Source organism: Vanacampus margaritifer, chromosome 15 (assembly GCF_051991255.1).
Source record: "Vanacampus margaritifer isolate UIUO_Vmar chromosome 15, RoL_Vmar_1.0, whole genome shotgun sequence".
Classification (NCBI taxonomy): domain Eukaryota; kingdom Metazoa; phylum Chordata; class Actinopteri; order Syngnathiformes; family Syngnathidae; genus Vanacampus; species Vanacampus margaritifer.
Genome location: NC_135446.1, coordinates 8,934,999 through 8,954,008, shown reverse-complemented (window position 1 = coordinate 8,954,008; position 19,010 = coordinate 8,934,999). Strand labels below are relative to the sequence as shown.

At 42.5% G+C, this 19,010-nt stretch overlaps 2 protein-coding genes and 2 long non-coding RNA genes across 7 annotated transcripts in view; 1 reads left to right on the top strand and 3 right to left on the bottom strand.

Moving 5' to 3' along the window:
- The window catches only part of tnfsf10l (TNF superfamily member 10, like), a 12,846-nt gene extending 9,413 nt beyond the window's left edge, over nt 1–3,433 (bottom strand). The window contains exons 1-4 of one of the 3 annotated variants that reach the window (XM_077544219.1): nt 3,386–3,432; nt 2,939–3,051; nt 2,609–2,750; nt 888–1,343 (exon numbers count right to left, since the gene is read on the bottom strand). In XM_077544219.1, coding sequence (XP_077400345.1) covers nt 888–1,115 — 228 coding nt within the window. In that variant the 5' untranslated portion in view covers nt 1,116–1,343; nt 2,609–2,750; nt 2,939–3,051; nt 3,386–3,432. Of the gene's footprint in view, nt 1–887; nt 1,344–2,608 lie in introns of all 3 variants that reach the window. The other 2 variants (XM_077544217.1, XM_077544218.1) reach the window with 2 other exon arrangements.
- On the top strand, nt 2,743–16,449 carry ccnb3 (cyclin B3). 2 transcript variants are annotated; one of them, XM_077544215.1, is made up of 13 exons: nt 2,743–3,023; nt 10,130–10,279; nt 10,371–10,457; nt 10,559–10,654; nt 10,989–11,092; nt 11,171–11,297; nt 11,369–11,467; nt 11,544–11,636; nt 11,716–11,853; nt 12,023–12,178; nt 14,469–14,618; nt 14,693–14,820; nt 15,875–16,449. In XM_077544215.1, exons 3-13 carry the CDS (start codon nt 10,401–10,403, stop codon nt 15,984–15,986), a joined length of 1,260 nt encoding a protein of 419 aa, XP_077400341.1. In that variant the 5' UTR covers nt 2,743–3,023; nt 10,130–10,279; nt 10,371–10,400; the 3' UTR covers nt 15,987–16,449. The 2 variants fall into 2 exon arrangements, with proteins under 2 accessions (XP_077400341.1, XP_077400342.1); XM_077544216.1 differs by lacking the exon at nt 2,743–3,023 and having other exon boundaries at nt 8,570–10,279; nt 10,562–10,654.
- On the bottom strand, nt 8,305–9,507 carry LOC144034977 (uncharacterized). Its single transcript, XR_013288333.1, has 2 exons — nt 8,792–9,507; nt 8,305–8,614 (listed from the first exon to the last, which is right to left on the bottom strand). It is a non-coding gene; the product is annotated as an uncharacterized LOC144034977 (long non-coding RNA).
- On the bottom strand, nt 16,266–19,010 carry LOC144034978 (uncharacterized). Its single transcript, XR_013288334.1, has 3 exons — nt 18,887–19,010; nt 18,549–18,679; nt 16,266–18,447 (listed from the first exon to the last, which is right to left on the bottom strand). It is a non-coding gene; the product is annotated as an uncharacterized LOC144034978 (long non-coding RNA).

The following is a 19,010-nucleotide window of genomic DNA, read 5'->3' as shown; positions in this document are numbered from 1 at the left end:
GTCCACAAATTACCATTTTGTTCTACCATCTACATTGTTAGCAGAAGTCATAAACCCCCCTGCCAGCACCGTTTCATTTATGACAGGGTCCGCTTGAAATCATTTATATTTGGTCCACTTTGGTGGCACGTTCTTTGTTTGCTGGCAATGCTGGAGAATTCCTCCTTGTCCCGTGTTGTTGCTCTCCACTGGCTGCGCTTGTTTGTTAATAGAAGGGGGTACTTATTCAAACGAGGGGGAAATTCCCCCAAACACGCATGCTCAGGCCTCATGCGTTTCATGAGACAAGTTTGGGGCTGAATACACAATAAGTTTTTTGTGTAGACCTACTCCTGAAGACGACGGCACCCGTCCACTTGATTGTGACTTGCTTGTTGTGTCATTGCGCCTCTTGACTTTTGGCAAATTAGCGCTATACGCTTGGAATAATAAAGATAAAGAGGCTGTTGGTACTACCGTTACTTTTGGGGTCTTATCACCAGCGCCCGCGTCACTTGCGAGGACAAAAACAAGATCATCCTCATCCTCCGCAGCCAGACCACCGTGGAGCTTTTCACAGCTGGGCTCATCTTCGGAGATGTGTGAAATGTTGCTGGGATAAGGGGTGTGTGTGTGTGTCTGGGCTCAGGCCCTGACACTGAATACAAAAATGGCACATTCTGATTTATTTCTTACGTCAGCCCAAGAATGCTTCCAGATGGACTCTCCACCTCTATAAAGTTATTTTGTTTTCATTGTTACTGTGTAGAAAGGAGCATGCTGCTGTGATTATTTCCAGAAATGAGCTCCAGTGTCGGGAGAGAAATCTTCTCATTATGACTTCAGGAGAGAAAAATGTCCCGAGCAGTTCTACAGAGTGGAAGAAGTGGAGTTGAAAAAGTTCTTACCTGTGAGATGGACATGTTCAGGTAGACAAAGAGCCCCGTGGTGGACGCCACCTGCAGAATCACCACCACCGCCGCCACCAAGGCCACCCACTTCTTGGACGGCACCTCCCGCCGCCCCGCGCTGCTGCTGGGTCCCCCGGTCGGAACCATCATGTAGGTCGTGGACTCGTTGCTAACTGATCGGAAATAATCCTGCTGCTGCTGTTGCTGTTCGCTTGGGCTGGCCATGGCGGGCCCCGCGCATGAAACACACGGGGCAGCGACAAAGTTCACGCTAAAAAGTCCATGCAAGAGGACGCCAAATTAAAGCGGGGATGTGACCATGCCTGGTGAAGCGAACGAGTGTAGCTGGCTGGAGGACAAGACTGCTAGCAGCCGCAGAGAGAAATGGAGGGGCTGGCTTAACCTCTTCGTCACCCGTGTGGGGGGCGGGCGGGGGAGGAGCAGCAGGGAGGCCTGCAAACAAACAGCTCGTAATTTTTCAAATCTCTTCACTTGGTGAAAACTTGCTCTCTATATCAAACTGTTGAAAATGTTCCGCCTCTCTGCCTTTGAAAAGCAAGTGAGACAGGCAGACAGACAGGTGGCTGTATTTAGGTCACAGCACACATTTCTTCCATCACTTGAATTTTCTATTGAATAAGTGACACATCAAGGCCACACAAGAGCAGCAAGCTCTCCAAGTCATACTACTTTTTTTTCAGACTGATACCAGGGTCAGTAGTCAACTCTTGAGTAGTCACTAATACCGATACCACTATATAGCACTTTTGATACATAAAATTTCCCGGCGGAAAAAGCCCAAAACAATGACAAATAATTTTAGAGAAAGACCTAGCATTTTTTTCCCATTAAAATGAAATGAAATTAATGGTAATTTTCTATTCTACCTCCTGAGGAAAAATGTTTGCGAGAAGGCTGCCGATACTGGTATCGGAGGGAAAATTGTATTGGGGGAAAAAATGGAGAGAAAAAGTGACAATTATACATAATTTATAAGATAATGTGTGGCGTTGGTGTCCATGACACCTCAACAGTATTGAACGTGCGCTCGTGTTGTTCCGAATTCAGCGGACAAGAAGCCTGCATGGCGAGCTCAGCCAATAACATATTGTAGATGCTGATGATGTTTTGGGTTGTAGGCAGTGGGGAAAGTGCAGCCAGTGTGTGTTTGGAGTCTGCAAGGTCGCACGCCGGACCGCAGACACACTCAACATGACCGCGCTCACCACCTGCGACGACGCCTCAGTTACTACGACGGGTCTGAGCAACGCTCTCTTGTCTTTAACAAAGAAAACATGTTGATTTCCAGAGATGGTTTCAAGTCATGCACGTGCAAGTCTTAAACCTTCAAATTTCAAGCTAGTCACTTAGTCTTGGACAACTGATGTCCCAAAGTCTTGAATTCCTTAGTCTGAGTTGAGCTTTGTCACAACAGTGACTTGTCCCCATCGTGGTCAATTTGCCACTCACGCTTAATACTTCAGTCATATGGGTAAAGAAAAGGCAACTACTTCTGTTCCTATATCCGACCCAACTTTTGTTGGGTCTATATTTCTTTTTGGTGGGGGGTTGTTGGCCACTACAGCACTTGATTTTCCTGTAGTGTTAAGAACTTTTCCCTCCGCTATCTGCTCGGAATACAGTTCAAAATGTTAAACATGTTCCAATTCTCATGGTAGTTTTGTTTTTCATGTAGCTGGTAGACGATTTATACATACCCAAGTTATTCGCGTCAACTAGGCCACCACGTAAGCTAACAGCTCGCCTAGCATCTTCGTCGTCGTATTTGTAATTTGCGTCAGTCTGAATGGCAGCATACTGCCTCTCGCAGGTCAGTCTCAGTACTGCAACAGATCTGTTCTGTAACACACACACAAAAAAATTATGCTCCTGTGAGGGCTTTGTCACTTTAGAAACGTGTATGTGCTCCTCGCTCATCATTAGACTCGGTGACACTGTGACAGACCAACTTTGCCTGGCATCTATTCTGCACGTATTCTCCACAAAACGTGTCAGAGCTGCGCGGGCGGCGGGCACACAATCCAAACCTCAGCGGCGGCAACGGTCGGGTCTCGGGTCTGAAGTTGGCTGGACTTTGATCACCGGAGCCGTAAAAAAGTTATTGGCGTGCAGGTGAGAAGCTCTCAGTGTTGTTCACGGCCTGCAACAAACACAAACGCAACGGCACAAACACTTCTTGTCGCTCACAGCATCGGATGCAGTCATAATATGGAGTGGTTCAATCAACTCGATAACAAAGATGAGAATGGCTGACTAATGTGGCTAATGTGCCGTTTGATGTTTTTATTTGATCACAACAAATGTCCCACTCCCAATAAATGACCAAGTGCATTCAGCCTCTTTTAATCGTTTCCAGTGTTCTCCTGTGCTGCCACCTTTTGGAAATTTGGAGCTATTGTAAAAACTTTTGTGGAAGCTCCACTTTAAGATTAACTTTATGAAGCACCTAACGTTACTGTTGGATTTTGACTCACATATAATAGGCTAGCTGAACAAACACTCGTCAGTTGACATCCATCCATTCCTTTATTCTCTTCACTTCCGCCTTCTTACCAATACCATCTCTTGTGCCTAGCGCCCTCACCTGGTGAACTCATATCCCTGCAGTCACATTTTGTTAATGGCGTCAACATTTTATAACCCCCCTTTACTTAGAATGAAACTCACAACTCTATAACAAAATTAGAAACATCTCCCCTTAAAATAAAATATACATGGCTCGTAATTAGCACATTTTCTTGACTTAGAAACATTAGGAAACATCACTTTTCTTATTCACCCTTGACAGAACACATTTCAGTACTTGAACATCTATATATTTTTCTCAATCAGTTTATGGATTTGAATGAGAGCCCCCCCTACTATGGAACGTACGCTTAACTCATTTGCTCCCCAAAAAAGCATAAATACGTTCTATTTTAAATATTACCAACGTCCCAAAGACATTTAAACTTTTTGTTTTTTAACGTTTTCTTATGCTAGTGCATACAGAAGGGTTTGATGCAGCCTCTGAACTGCAGAGAATGGTTGAAGCAATGGTAGTTATTACAAAAATGGTCAGCAGGTGGCAGCAGAGTATAAGAGATCAACCAGGGCCATGTTGCAACAAGCTCATTTCCCCAGTGTTTTTAACAGGTTTGTGAATAATGATGAAACTTAGCTATATTCTAATATTAATTATATATTAATATAATAATAGCTATATTATCTTTTACTGCCAAAGACGTTAAATGACGTTCTGCAAAAACCTACGGAGGAGCGCCAAAGACGTTAAAAGACGTCCTCCCATTTTTTTTTTTTTTTTTTTTGAAACGGGTGCTGGGAAGGCTTGCGGAGCTCTCCTGAAAGTTTTAAGCAGGTTTTTTGAGCCTAGTGACTATTTTTGGCCCCTAGAGTGCAGCGATGACTCTCTTTTGACAAGATCGGGTGGGCGTCAGTAGAGGCGGAGCTAGAGCGTTGAGCAGGAGATCAGAATGGAAAACAAAGGAAAAATGGCGGCCGGTCGCGAGGAGCTAACGCCAGAGCCGTTTTTTTCAAAGACCAAAAGCATCGCTAAAAAAGCACATTGTTGATGACGATGATCATCATCGATGATGAAGATGATGGTGACTCCGTGGTTGGAAAGCATTGACGCGGCAGTAGAAGACGTTAGATGGAGCTAGATGGAGGAGGGAACGGGCAATGGCGAGCGTTTGCAAGCAGCTCTACACTTACAAGACAAAAGGCATCGACCAACGCTAAAAGAGTACATTGATGACGATGATGATGAAGGTGAATCCGAGCTTGACGGCGAAATTGGAACCGCTGACGCGGCGGCTATGACGGTGTCGTAACGCGGAGCGCAACCGAGCACGCACAGGCGGACGTTCGATCGGACGACGGAGAGTGCCCCGAGTCCAATGTATATTCATCTGAGGAAGTGTGTACAGTCTGCTACTTGCTTTTTATTCCCCGGAAAAAAAGGCCGTCAAGAAAGTGTAACGTTTGCACGCAAAACGGACCAATGTGAAAGTGAAAGTAAACTGTTGTGCGAGTCCTGGCGTCTCCTTGTACGCAGGAGAGCGTTACAAAAAGAAAAACTGTATTTGAAACATCCACATAATTGTAAGTAGTACCACAGTTGCACACATTTGTAAATAGTTTGCGAAATTGTTTTGTCAAATTGTTACACTGTTGAATGGAAATAAACGTATTTTGCAATCAAAAAACACTTTTTCATTGTTGGTGAAAGCGTTTTACAGAAGTAAAGCACTATTTAGGTGTTTGTGGCATCATTCATGGACAAAAAGAAGTGTACAATTCACTAGAGTGCATGAAATAACATCGTTTCACAAAAAGCTCTTTTTCTCAGTTTTTTGTTTCAAAAGAGAGAATTTCGGTGAAAGTAACCATTTTCTATTGTTGATTACTGAAGAACGGAATAAGGTAGAAACTTTTTTTTTCTGATGAAAGCTGAGAGTCCAATCTTTCATTTGGTAGTATGTGTGTTTCCATAGTCCAAACACAACATTTTCTGTGGACCTTGAAAGATCACTCAAAATGCTTAAATCGGCTGGCACTGGCGACAACCCGTTTTTGAAAACGTCTGGCAGTCAAAGAGCTAATTGCTGCAAAACAGAAACAGATACAAATATCCTTTTTTCTTGACAAAAGAAGAGACTTTAATCTTTCTTTTGGATAGTTCTATGTAATTATAGCAATGAAACACAATATTCTGTGGGCCTTGCAAAATCAGTCAAAATCCAGTAAAACAGCCAGGAGCGAAGGGGGTTGCTTCAGTGAAAATGGCTGGAATCTGAGACTCTGCCGGCTGTTTGATTTAGTCCTCATTTTTCTCCGTCCATGCCAAGCGTGTTTTGTCAGTCGTTTGTGGAGCAATATCCTCCGAGTAGTAGTTTTTCCACAAATGTGGTGTTCCTGGAATACGTAGCTCCAGTTGGTGACTTAACAACCACATTGTTACCGGTCTTCTTGATTACCTCGAGTGGTGTCTTGTCGAATATAGTGGAAAACTTGTCTAATTTATCTTTTACCAGCAGAACTTAATCTCCGACCGCCACGTCTGAGTGTTTTGCTCCTCTTTCTTTTCAGCATCGATGTCTCTTGTATCTAGATCTCTTTGTGGTGTCGCTACGTACACTCTAAAAATGGATTGGTTAAATTAACAAAAAAAAAAAAAAAAGGTTGAATTTGACCAATCTAGCTGGTAGTTATATATCAGACAGATCATTTGGTTAAAACAACCACTCTAGAATGGTAGGTGTTTTCAACCAATATATATTGGTGATTGGGCCAAACGATACAAATGGGTCATTCTGATTGATATTGGTTAATCTGTGTTAGAGGCTGAAATTTTTTCAAAAAAGTACCACAGCTTGTCACACCCACCAAAGTGGGGTGAAATTTGTTCTCCACATTTGACCCATCTCCTGAGGGAGCGGTGAGCAGCAGCAGGGCCCACGCTTGGGAATCATGTGGTGATCTAACCCTCCAACTTCAATCCATAATGCTGAGTGTCAAGCAGAAACGCAATAATAAATATATTAAATAATAATAATAATAAATATATTTCCAATTGATCTCTCTAGACTTACTTTCTATTGTAACCAATTTCGTTGGTTGTTTGGCTAACCAATAAAATTGGTATTGTATTGTCGAAATACACTAAAGTTCCGGCCTCTACCAGTTTTGTCTTCAATGCTTGAAAAAGCTGCTTTCTGCTCTGATCCAAACTCGAATGGTGCGTCTTTTTTCGTGAGTCTGCGTCGGGGCTCTGATATGGTGGCAAACTGAACCGGCAAACTGAACCAGCCAACCCGAGGAAGCTGCATACCTCTGATGCTGAATTTCTGTTTTAATGTCCGTCACAGTGGCTACGTTCACACCCACTCTCAGCATACCTAGCTTGATAGCAGTTTCCTTACCTAGTAGTGGCACTCCTTGCCCTTGGATTACTGTGAACTCAGCCTCAGTGTTGCGTTTTCATATGCTTATTTGTCACTTGAACACCCCTTTTACTGGTATGGGCACTTTGGGATTTACTCATCCCTATTTTTTTTATTTTTATTTATTTTTTTTTTAAACATCTCCCATCCGTCTTCATCCACAATATTACTTGATGCACCAGAGTCGATTAACATGAACAGATTTACTCCACCAACATTAAATGTCACTCTCTCTGTGTTTGAATAATCTTTTATTACAAATGTTTTGGTTCTCTGTTTCAACACATTTCACAGACTTTTCCACCTTACCTTTTTGTTTGCACATTTTCGCAAAGTGGTCTCTTCCATTACATGTTTGTCCTTTTGCTGGGCAAGCAGGATCTTTGGCGAAGTGATCTCCATGTCCACATCTGTAACCTACTTTTTCCTTTTTCTCTTTTTCCTCTCCGCGGCCTCGTGATTTTCTCCAATGAAAATGTCCTCCTTTTTTGAATACACGGTGCACAGTTTCACCTCCCACCGCGCCAGCGTTGTCTTTCACCTTCATCGCCGCCATCTGCATCTCTACCCGGTCACACTGTCCTGCTATCTCCAGGACACGAGCCAGTGTCAAGTTGTTTTCCTCCAGAAGTTTTCTCCTTACGTAATCTGAAGTGCACCTGGTCAACACTGCATCTCTGATCTGATTCTCCGCGTCTGCAGCAAATGCACAATCCTTAGCAGCATGTTGTAATCTGGTTACAAATTGATGCACAGTTTCTCCCGGCTTCTGTGTCATCTGGTAAAAGGATTGCCGGGTGAATGCATCATGCGCGTCCCTGAGGAGTAGCGGACATGTGGCATGCACTTAACTCATTCACTCACAGCCATTTTCACTGAAGCAATCCCCTTTACTACCGGCTGTTTTACTGGATTTTGACAGATTTTGCAAGGCCCACAGAATATAGTCTTATAATGCTATCAAAACATGGAACCTATCAAGAGAAAGATTAGAGTCTCTTCTTTCATCAGGAAAAAAAGTATATTTCTATCTGTTTTTCAGCAATTAGCATTAGAATATAGCTAAATTGAATCCTTATTCACAAAGCAGTTTAGAACTGTGGGCAAATTAGCTTTTTTCCAACATGGCCCTAGTTGATCTATTTTGCTCTGCTGCCACCTGCTGGCCGTTTGTGTAATAACTACCATTTCTTCAGCCATTCTTTGCCGTTGAGAGGCTGCATCAAAGCCTTCTGTATGCTCTAGCATAAAAACAACAACATAAAAACGCATAAATACGTCTTTGGGACACTTAGAACATTTAAAATAAAACATATTTATACGTTTTTGGGAGCAAATGAGTTAAGATCGTTCACGTACTCGCACGCGCACCGTGATTGAGCCTGACACAGATGCTGCAGTTACGCTTTGGGCCAGAGCGGGCAGCCGCGAGTAAAAAAATGACAAACTGCACAAATATCCTTTAATGGTGTCATCAGTATATAACAGTCACGTGTCGGTTTACGGAATTTGAGCACGATGAAGAGATGAAGTGATGATGCTTTCGGCTAGCTGGTGGGCGAGCGCAGCAACTCGGTCTCCTCCTTGGCTGCTTTTGGCACGCAAGATACAACCGATGACATCACGGGACAGGCAGTCTGCGAAAGTCTCCACGGCGGCTCCGGGTCGGCACGCGGAAGGATTGGACCACAGATGCGATTCCTTCCCCTGTCCGGCGAACTCCCTGGGATTTTCAGTCAAGGCCTCCATCGTGGCTTCCTGTTAACGTGGAAATGGTGTCAATCACATCGTGCGCGACGCGTGTCTCTGGGTGGGTAGGGTAGCCAGACATGACAGATGGGGCCCGTGCTGGCCCCTGGCAGAATTTAATTTAGGGGCCCCGCTCCCACCATTGTTTGTCTACCCCAAATACAACCATATTCAAGTCCAACTCACCGGAGGGTTTCTCTATATTGCTCACGCGGCGCTTGTTGAGTCAATGAGTGAGAACACAAGCAGCCACCCTCACTTCCTGAGCTATTAACAGGAAGTGCACACACCGTGTGTTGCGTGTGTGTTTTGTATCAAAAACAATTGATGTTAGAAAGAAAAAAAGTGAGTGCTGTAGTCATGACTCCTCAGCCCTCTGACCTGTGAGGCCTACGCTTGTAATGTATGCAAGTTCTAACACTCGACTGGAGTGTCATATTATGGAAAGGACGTTCCATTTTGATGTAGATTTTTTTTGTAGGGTTCAACACTTTTCCCATTTCACAAAATAAACAACCAACATTGCACATTGTTTACATCATGTCTGACATGTCTTAGGTTACATGCAATCACATTAAGCAATCTTGCGGTTGTGTTCCTCATCGGTCGAATAACTTCTTGCTGTTTGAAAACCGCACGCGCTTGTTTGTACAGCAACTCACGACGTCACACACGTTCTCATAACATCTTTGATCCCGGCGCCCCCTACTGGTCAAAGGAGATTTCAGTCTTGCTCCTCTGTCAGAACAGTTTGAAAGGAGAAAAAATGTTGACGAAGAGAGAATCAAACAATGAACCTGCTTCACGCCAAGTGTCAATGTGAAGCCAGTGAAGGTGTAAAAGATTTTGTCTATATGTGATTATATTATTTTTACTTTATGTCTATAAGTCATTAACCTTGACAAGGTTCGGTTTATATTAAAGCTCTGCTTTGAAGCTTCCTCTAAATCACGTCATAGCAAGTCTCAAACTGTCGGAGGAAAAAAATTGCCTAATTACAGCACAATAAACACATTCATTAAATGTATGTGTAAAAATGTATTTCATTCGTAAAAATGTGATCTTTTTATTGTGTGTACGCATCAAAGACTTCATAGTAAAAGTTTTAATTCCACTGCAATTTTGCTTTTCGCCAGGAGAGAGCAGAACAACTGAAGCGTCAAAAAATAATTTTCTTTTAAGTTTTTTTTTGGGGGGGGCTTGTTAAAAATGTCGCCACCTTATTAAGGACAGCTTTTGTTGGAATCTCCGCCAACCTTTGGAGCTCAACTCAACGACGCATTTACGATGAAAAGTTGCATTTATTTTTATTCACAACACATCATTTTCTGATTGTTGTAGCGACCGTTTACTACCAAACTGAGTAGCGCCAACCTGCTGTGTTTTTGAGTGATTGGCTTTGAAAGCTGTAAGACGTTTTAACGCTTCCCGCCCACGCGGGAGAAAATGTTACCCAAAACGAGTAGCCTTTCAAAGTGGCATCCCAAGGAACTCGTTGATTGGTTCACGCAACTTCAATTCCAGCCAATCGGGAAGACTCGGCGAGATTCGAGTCTGCAAAAACACTTTTCTTAACGGGGCATAACGAAGAAAGAAAAAAAGCTTCAAAGCTTTATCAAATAAGCGCAATCCATCGTTTCCTAACTGCTCGATTTGCGGGGATCATCATCTAAGGTAAGCAAGACGCTCATGTTGATAGTTTGATTGCAAGGAATCCCAGATTGCTCAGTTGTTGATGCTTTTGCCTCGTTTGTGTTCCCCAAAGCCAAACGCTATTTTGTTTAGTCCAGGTGCCATGCCTTCTGTAAGAGGCAGGAAATCTCCTGTCGCCGATTGGGTAGATTGCGACAAGGTAAAAAATCGCCAAGCAACAAATAGACTGTGCGTGCCTATGTTATGAACGAGCCCCTAAACCCCCACCCCGCTCAATTGTCCTCGGCGGTTTTCCGGCAGCAGGAGAAGCAGACAAATCCAAAGTCCAAGAGACCCACTTGGCCTTCCAGAGCCCCCATGGTCAAAAAAAGGACGGCACTCGTCGACATGACTAATGTGAGCATCGCATATTGTTGAACCTCCAAAATACACCAGCAACATCAAAGTGTTCATCAAGGTTTTATTCCTGAAATTTATATTTCATATTATTGGAAGAAAGCTGCAATATTTTGAGTTTTAAATTAGTGTTGCACTTCGAGATAAACCCACTTTGTATACTGCACACTTTAAATGATATTTAGATATCAAATGTATAGCATATAAATGTCTTAAATAAAAGTACTTGATGCATCTGAAAGTAATAATGACCTAATCTCACAAATGGCCGTACAACTAATGAGCCCACGCAGTGTTTGCAAATCTGTGCATTTATTTTGTTTGAACTTTGCAGGCTCACAAAGTCCACATCAGCTTACCGGGCAGGAAGAAGAAACAGGAGGTGAAGAAAAAGAGCAATCCCTCGCTGTCAGAAAACAATCAAGCCGAGCAGCAAAGGTAGCGTCTTATTCTTGTTTTTTCTCCCGCCGTTTTCCTTGTACTGTTACCAACGGCTTTTATTTTAACGTTGCACAGGTTGTCCTCCGACAGCAGTGAGGGACAAGCTTCGGGAAACACTGATAAGGAGAAAGAGGAAGCAGAGGCGGCTCCAGCGGGAAAGCCTGCAGTCTGTAATGTGCAGCCACACCTCTTGAGACCCCAAGTGAGTTTTGGTCCTCTCCTCTGCCTGTCACCCATCCAAGGGTGTGTGTCACCCTTCGTTCACCTCTACAGATTCCGTCCGAGTTTGACGTAGACTCCGAAAACCGCGATGATTGCTTCATGTGTCCAGAGTACGCCAAGGACATTTTTGACTACCTCAAAAGTCGAGAGGTGAGTCGGGTGCTGGCACAAGCTGAGGAGTTTCTGTTGCCTGCCACTGATTTTTGTTTCTTACACTTGCATTCAGGAGAAGTTCGTGCTGCGCAACTACATGTGCCAGCAGCCCAACATTAATGACGGGATGCGTGCCATCCTGGTGGATTGGCTCGTGGAAGTGCAGGTGAGCCACGTCGTCGTGACTCCGCATGCCCCTCACACGCTGAACCCCGCCCTCCCCCAACCGTCCCCTCGCCTCCCAGGAGAACTTCGAGCTGTACCACGAGACTCTGTATCTGGCCGTAAAGCTGACTGACCACTTCCTGGCGCGGACCCCCATCCAGCGCGACACGCTGCAGCTGGTTGGATCCACCGCCATGCTGCTCGCCTCCAAGTTTGAGGTTTGAATGCTGTTAATTGACAGGGAAGCACAGGCAGGCAGGGCTTAATAAACAGACATGAGCGCAAGCATTTTGTGGCGATCACCTCGTCAATTGTTCTGGCGGCCATTTTAAGGCTTTAAAAGAAAATCCTCCACAAGCAGGTGACGGACGGGCGTGTCTTTTGCAGGAGCGCGACCCGCCGTACGTGGAGCACTTCCTTTACATTTGTGACGACGCGTACACCAGGCAGCAGGTTGTCGACATGGAGGTCCGCATCCTGCAAGTGCTCTCCTTCGATATCGGCATCCCCATCGCCTACCGCTTTCTCCGCCGCTATGCCAAGGTATGCCTCAACGCATCATTTCATTTGGCCAAAAGACGCAATAAAAACTTTTATTTTTTTAATCTATCACACAAATGGGAAAATCTTTTTTTTTTCATTGTTAAAGTTGATGCAAGGGCCACTTTGACATTGTCCACTCTTTATTAAACATCAATCTAGCAATTATGTATTATAGTTGATTCATTTTTTATTTTTTTGTAGTTATTTTTAGCACCTGTTAACTCTTTGACTGCCAGACGTTTTCAGAAACGGGATGTTGCCAGTGCCAGTCGATTTAAGCATTTTGACTGATCTTTCAAGGTCCACAGAAAATGTTGTGTTTGGACTATGGAAACACACATACTACCAAATGAAAGATTGAACTCTCATCTTTCATCAGAAAAAAAAGTTTGTTTCTACCTTATTCCGTTCTTCAGTAATCAACAATAGAAAATGATTAGTTTCACCGAAATGCTCTGTTTTGAAACAAAAAGCGGAGAAAAAGAGCTTTTTGTTAAACGATGTTATTTCATGCACTCTAGTGAATTGTACACTTCTTTTTGTCCATGAATGATGCCACAAACACCTAAATAGTGCTTTACTTCTGTAATATACCACCACCAACAATGAAAAAGTGTTTTTAGATTGCAAAATACGTTTATTTCCATTCAACAGTGAAACAATTTGACAAAACAATTTCGCAACCTATTTACAAATGTGTGCAACTGTGGTACTATTTACAATTATGTGGATGTTTCAAATACAGTTTTTCTTTTTGTAACACTGCCCTGCGTGCAAGGAGACGGAGCAGGATTTGCACAACAGATACGTTTCACTTCGATTGTCCGTTTCGCGTGCAGACGTTACACTTTCTTGACGGCCTTTTTTTCCGGGGAATAGCAAGTAGCAGACTATACACACTCCTCCGATGAATATGCATTGGACTCGGGGTACTCTTCGTCGTCCGATTGAACGTCCGCCTGAGTGTGCTCGGTTGTGCACCGCGTTTTCCGGTGTTAGCATCGCTAGCCCGTGAACCTTTATGACGTCGTCATAGCCGCCGCGTCAGCGCTTCCAACTTCGGCGTCAACCTCGGAGTCACCATCATCATCATCATCGATGATGATCATCGTCGTCATCAATGTGCTCTTTAGCGTTGGTCGATGCATTTCGTCTTTGAAAAAAACTGCTCGAGCGTGAGCTGCTTGCAACCGGTCGCCATGTTCTCTTCCCTTCCCCAGCCATTGTCCCCTCTAGCTCCGCCTCACGTCTTCTACTGACGCCTACCCAATCTTGTCAAAAGAGAGTCATTGCTGGCATCTAGGGGCCAAAAATAGTCATTAGGCTAACTAGATCTGCTTGAAACTTTCACCACAGCTGGCCAAGGCTTTCCTCCACCCGTTTCCCAAAAAAAAAAAAAATTGGAGAACGTCTTTTAACGTCCTTGGCGGCCCTCCGTAGGTTTTTACTAAACGTCATTTAACGTTTTTGGCAGTCAAAGAGTTAAAGATGATTTTTGGGGTGGATCACAGTCCCGTATCCCCTTAGAATAGATCCGCCCCTTCTCTAAGGAGATGTCCACATTCAAAATCAAAGAAAGAGTAATTAGGAATAAGATAAATTTTTAAAGAAGTGCTTACTTGGGGATATTAGTTAATCATTAGTGTGATATGTTCACAAATCGGACCTTGTCACATACAGCAGAAAATGGAGGAAATATTAATTTAGAAACATAGTTAATTATTCATCTCAAAATGTATCAAATTGCTGCTTTTAAAGGAGAAGTCAACCTTAAATATTTCTTGACAATATGTTATACGTAACCTCACTAGTCTAAACATGACATTCTGTTTAATATTTGAGAAATATGAGTTATGCAGCAAAATCCAGCCATTTTATCCATCTCATGGGTCGGACATTTTGCCACTTGCTGTCGGCTGAAAATGATATCACAGTTGCTCAGGGCTCAGGCAACGACCAATCACAGCTCACCTGTTTTCTGAAGCTGAGCTGTGATTGGTTGTTACCTGATACTTAAGCAACTGTGATGTCATTTTCACTCGACAGCAAGTGGCAAAATGGCCGCCTTGTGATATTGATAAAAACTGCTGGATTTTGCTGCTTAACTCATATTCCAGTAATGCAATATTAACCAGAATGCCTTTTTTGTTTTTTTAAAGACAAGTGGAGCTGCATAGAACATATATTATGGTCAATATTTTTTGGGGTGGGGGGGTTGACTGTTTATGAAACATTTTGGCAAAGAATACTCATGCCTTATGCATTTGTTGTCCCGTGCGTGCGTTTGCAGTGTGCTGGCGTGGGCATAGACACGCTCACGCTGGCTCGTTACTTCTGCGAGCTGAGCCTGATGGACATGGAGCTGGCGCTGGAGCGAAGCTCACTGCTGGCGTCCGCCTGCCTGCTGCTGGCGCTGTGCACCAAACATCTGCCAGGATGGGTACGGATTTGTGTCGATGCGTCGCCGGGCGCTCTTCGTCTTGTCGTTATCGTCACCGTTTTTTGTTTTTGTAGCCGCCTATCCTGGAGTTCCACAGTGGCTACAGCATTTCTGAGGTGGCGTCAACAGTCCGGAAGCTTTACCCTGTGGTGGTGCAGCCTCCTAACGAGCTAAAGGCCATCCACAGCAAATACTCCCATGAGTAAGCATGCACATTGTGGAATTGGACTCTTTCCGTGTTGCCGTGGAGATGGCGGCTGTGTTGGTCGAGGTCAGGTGAACCCGGACTGTGGAGGACCAAAACTGCCAAATTTAAAAATAAATAAATAAAAGTGAAAATAAAAACAGATAAAAATTTTAATCCAAAGAATAACTTCAAAGGGAAATAAAAACTATACATAAACAATTAAATACAATAAAAAGCAAGATTCAAAAAGTAAAAATAAATATAAAAGTAAATATTGAAAGAAATAGAATTAAAAATCAATAAAAGCTCTGCTCACATGTATTTATTTCATGCTACAGACGCTCTCTCAGGTCAATGTTATTCAAATGAGGGGGCGGTCCTAAGCGTGTCTTGGGTTGGGCTCTGCTAAACTAAATAACCGAAGACACGCTTAGGAACGCCCCCTCATTTGAATAACATTTCGACCTGACAGAGCGTCTGCAGCAATAAATAAATGAATGTGAGAACAGTGTTTTTATTTATTTATTGATATTTAATCCTATTTATATATTTATTTTTGTTTTTGGAATCTCATTTTTTATTTTTGTATTTATTTTTACTTTGATTTATTTTATTTATGGATATTTATAGATTCTATTTCCATTTATATTTATAATTAATATTGTTTTTTTTTCATTTATTCACTTATTTAGTCATTTATTTAATTTAAATTTTAGCAGTTTTGGTCCTCCATACCTGCCGGTCCTCACTGCATCTGGGAAAAGTAGATCAAATGGGGTGTGCATCTGTTTCCGTGCTATTCATTATAAGACACATTATAAGAAAATTGATGAGGTGCAGAAAATAATTTTAATAACACGGATAGACAAAGTACAGTTTGGGTTCATTTTGTAAAAGACGCAGGTTGAAACAAGAAATTATTTGTTCAGTATTCAAATACAAAGTCAACTTTGAAAAGAAAGTAGGGAAAGAGGGAATTTTCCCAACACAGCCAAATCTTTTTCTCCTTCTTGACATTTACATTGGATGGATGTTCTTCCATTGATATATGCTCATTTCAACTTCTCAGGGTGTTTTTCCGAGTTGCTTCCCTGCCATTGGTGGACTTTGATGTTTTGGAGAAGACTTTATCGCCTGAAACGTCACCAGAAGTTCCCTCACATGCAGTTGTAAATAGTTAATGTTAAATATTTATACTTGTCGTTTGTCCATTTTCTTTGCTGTTGCAAAAAAGTGTGCATGTTCTTAAAACATTTTAGTGCCCCGTGTATATTAAGTTATACTGTTTAAAATAAAGATGTTTTTTTGAGTTCATACTTCATACCTGTCAACCTCTGCCGATAACTGCCCTTATAAATGATTATGATTCCCCTTACAAACCCCAAAAAAACCTTACAAACACCGTACGACGCATGTTTACTCGCGGTAACCAGACAGTGTAATAGAAATAACAAAGGTAATTTGCATACAAAGTCTTTTATTCAATTTAAAAAGTTTACAATGCAATAAACTGTGCCTTCAGTGCTTCCTATTGTAAGCCAATGTGCATGATTTAGCAGACTTTATCTGCTCTAATGAGGGTCTCACTTGTGAGCAACAGTTGTCACAGTTCAATTTCATCTGTAATAAAGAAGTAAGAGTGTCTGTTCCCATTGTCTTTCTGTACTCTGTATGAATTTTCCTCACATGGCTGAAAACCCGCTCGCTATCAGCATTACTGTGAGGAAGGCTGAGTAAAATTAGATACATCTTTCTCATCAGTGGAAAGCGATCCAGCCCCAAACCAGTTTTCATTTTGAACACGAGGCCAAAATGTCTCTGGACGAATTGGTTGTCCATCCTGACTTTTCTGAGGGAGAAGATCATCAGGTATTAGTTGATAGTCTTCCCATTCATCTTTTAATTGTTCCTGATCAAAGTCTGGTGTAAACCTGTTTGCAAGCTTAACAATACTTGTGTAATCCAACATCTCTCTCTTTCTTGGGTCCAACACCACCAAGTCACTCAGTATTGTATTCTCAAATGGAAATTTTTGTATCATTTTAGTTACAACAGCCTCGTAGAAGGAGCGAACAGAGGAAAAAAAAGTTGCTTGCATGGCTAGTGTGATGCTTTGCCTGATTTCATCCTCCTCATTGGTGTCTTGGAAGAGGGCCCTGGTGCCCAAGCCAACAGCAAGCCTGCTATCTTCATGCTGCAGGCATCTGTTTGTATGTCATGTTTACTTTCAGTCTTGTTTACTCCCTGTCATGTTTTCCCCTTGTCTTGTCATTTCCTGTTTTATTGTGAAAAGTCTGACTCCTCTCGTTTCTGGTCACTTGCCCTTCATCGTGTGGTGTCTGTGTCAACCTTGATTGTGTCCACCTTTCCCCATTACCCTCATGTGTCATCCAATCAGTGCCCTCAGCCAGGTGTGTCTTGTCATGTCATTAGTGTTGGTGTATTTAGTCGGTTGTCTCCTCCCTGTCTGTGTCGGTTCATTTTTGCTGTTGCCACGTTCGTAAGTCTTTCGCCACGTCACGCTGACCTCTTTGCCTTATCCGGATCCATGTCATGTTGTTAGTCTCGCCTTAGTTGTTTTTTCATGTTTTGCTTCAGGTTTTGTTAGTTCCATTTGTTTTGTACTTTGAAGTTAGCCTTTTTTTGATTAGATATTAAAACCTCTTTTGGACTGCACCTCTGCCTCCTTGCTCTGCCTTCCCGCATCTGGGTCCTAAAGCCCCACCCTACTGACATTGTATAATCAACTGCCAGCAGGCTATCAGCAGATTTGACATGTTCCATTTGCACAAATTTCACCAAGAGTTTCTTTAAGAGTCTTTCCATTTCTGGTAGCAAATCTCCAATCATACATGCCTCTGTTTGGAACACAATATTGAATTGATTTATTTGAGGCAGGATGAAGCTGAGGAAGTGGAGTGTGAGGAGAGTAACAGGGTCTTGAAGATCATGGATGCTTTTCACTTTACCTGCCCTTTCAACATCCGCATGGCTAGCGAAGTAGCTTTTGAGTGCTTCGTACTGAGACAATGTTCTTTCAACCCCTTTTTGCAGAGACAACCATCGTGTCGGACAATGCTTTAGGATTTTTTCTTGCTCGGAATTTGTAAAGTCCTGAAACTCTTTAAAATCCTCAATTCGTTTGGAACTATTTTTTAAAAAATAAAATATATCCACCAGCAAGTCATCTATGTTTACTGGCAATGTCTTCAGTCCATATTTGACACACAGATTGCCAAGATGACAAATGCATCCAACACTAAAAACAGCCCCATTTTTTTCTTTTATCCTAGACAAGACAGAGTTTTTCTTTCCAACCATGGTGTTGCAATTGTCGCTTGCAAATCCCACAACGTTACTCCATGAAATGTCATTTTCTTGTAAAATGTTGTCAATAACGCCAAAGATTGATGCTGCTGTGCCTGATGCCAACTCTGGTAAATCGAGGAGTCTGGTATTTGTGTTCTCCCCATCAAAGAAGTGAGCTAACACAAGTCGCTTTTTGGTAGTACGATCATTGCTTTCATCAATCATGAGGGTAAATGGGTGAGTTCTGCAGTACTGAATGACGTCTTGGGTGTAGCCACGTGCAAGGCTCTCCTTAACAATCATCGTAGCCTTGGTCCTCTGACATGCAAACTCCTGCAAAAATATATTAAAATATAAAATTTTAATTTTTGACACGTGCCATAAATGCTGATTCATTGTAGATATGAATGATAATAATAATAATAATAAATTACCTTAGCTGTCTGTGAATCCGGAAACATAACTTTCACCATATCCGAGAAGTGGTCCGCAGCTGTGAAAGCAATGTTGTGCTCAGCAAGAAAATGGCAGAAGAGAATTTCCGCATTTGTCGTTTTGTGGGATGCTGCAGGATTTGCGGTAGAAACGAAGTGCTTGGTTAATGGGACATGTGAATTGTTTTTTTTCACATTCTCCACGTGTCCGGCAGTTTTAAAGTGGCTCTTCAGATCGTAAAATCCACTCGCAGCAACTTTCACGTCTTTATTGCAAGGGACACAGAATGAGAATTGAGTGCCTCTTAACGATGCTTTAATCCAGCCATCATATTCACCTTGAAGTAACTCCCATTCTTTCTGGTGTCGACCCGATCCTTGAGTTCTTCGTTTCTTACTAGGTGGCTCCTCCATGCTTGCTTCCACGATATTTACTCTATGTATATCTACGCATGCGCATGT

What these genes read in the sequence shown, in the direction of transcription:
- ccnb3 (XM_077544215.1), top strand. Translation starts at nt 10,401, where the DNA reads ATGCCTTCTGTAAGAGGCAGGAAATCTCCTGTCGCCGATTGGGTAGAT. An exon ending in AATCAAGCCGAGCAGCAAAG is followed by an intron (nt 11,093 to 11,170) that starts GTAGCGTCTTAT and finishes AACGTTGCACAG; the next exon opens with GTTGTCCTCCGACAGCAGTG. An exon ending in TGCTCGCCTCCAAGTTTGAG is followed by an intron (nt 11,854 to 12,022) that starts GTTTGAATGCTG and finishes TGTCTTTTGCAG; the next exon opens with GAGCGCGACCCGCCGTACGT.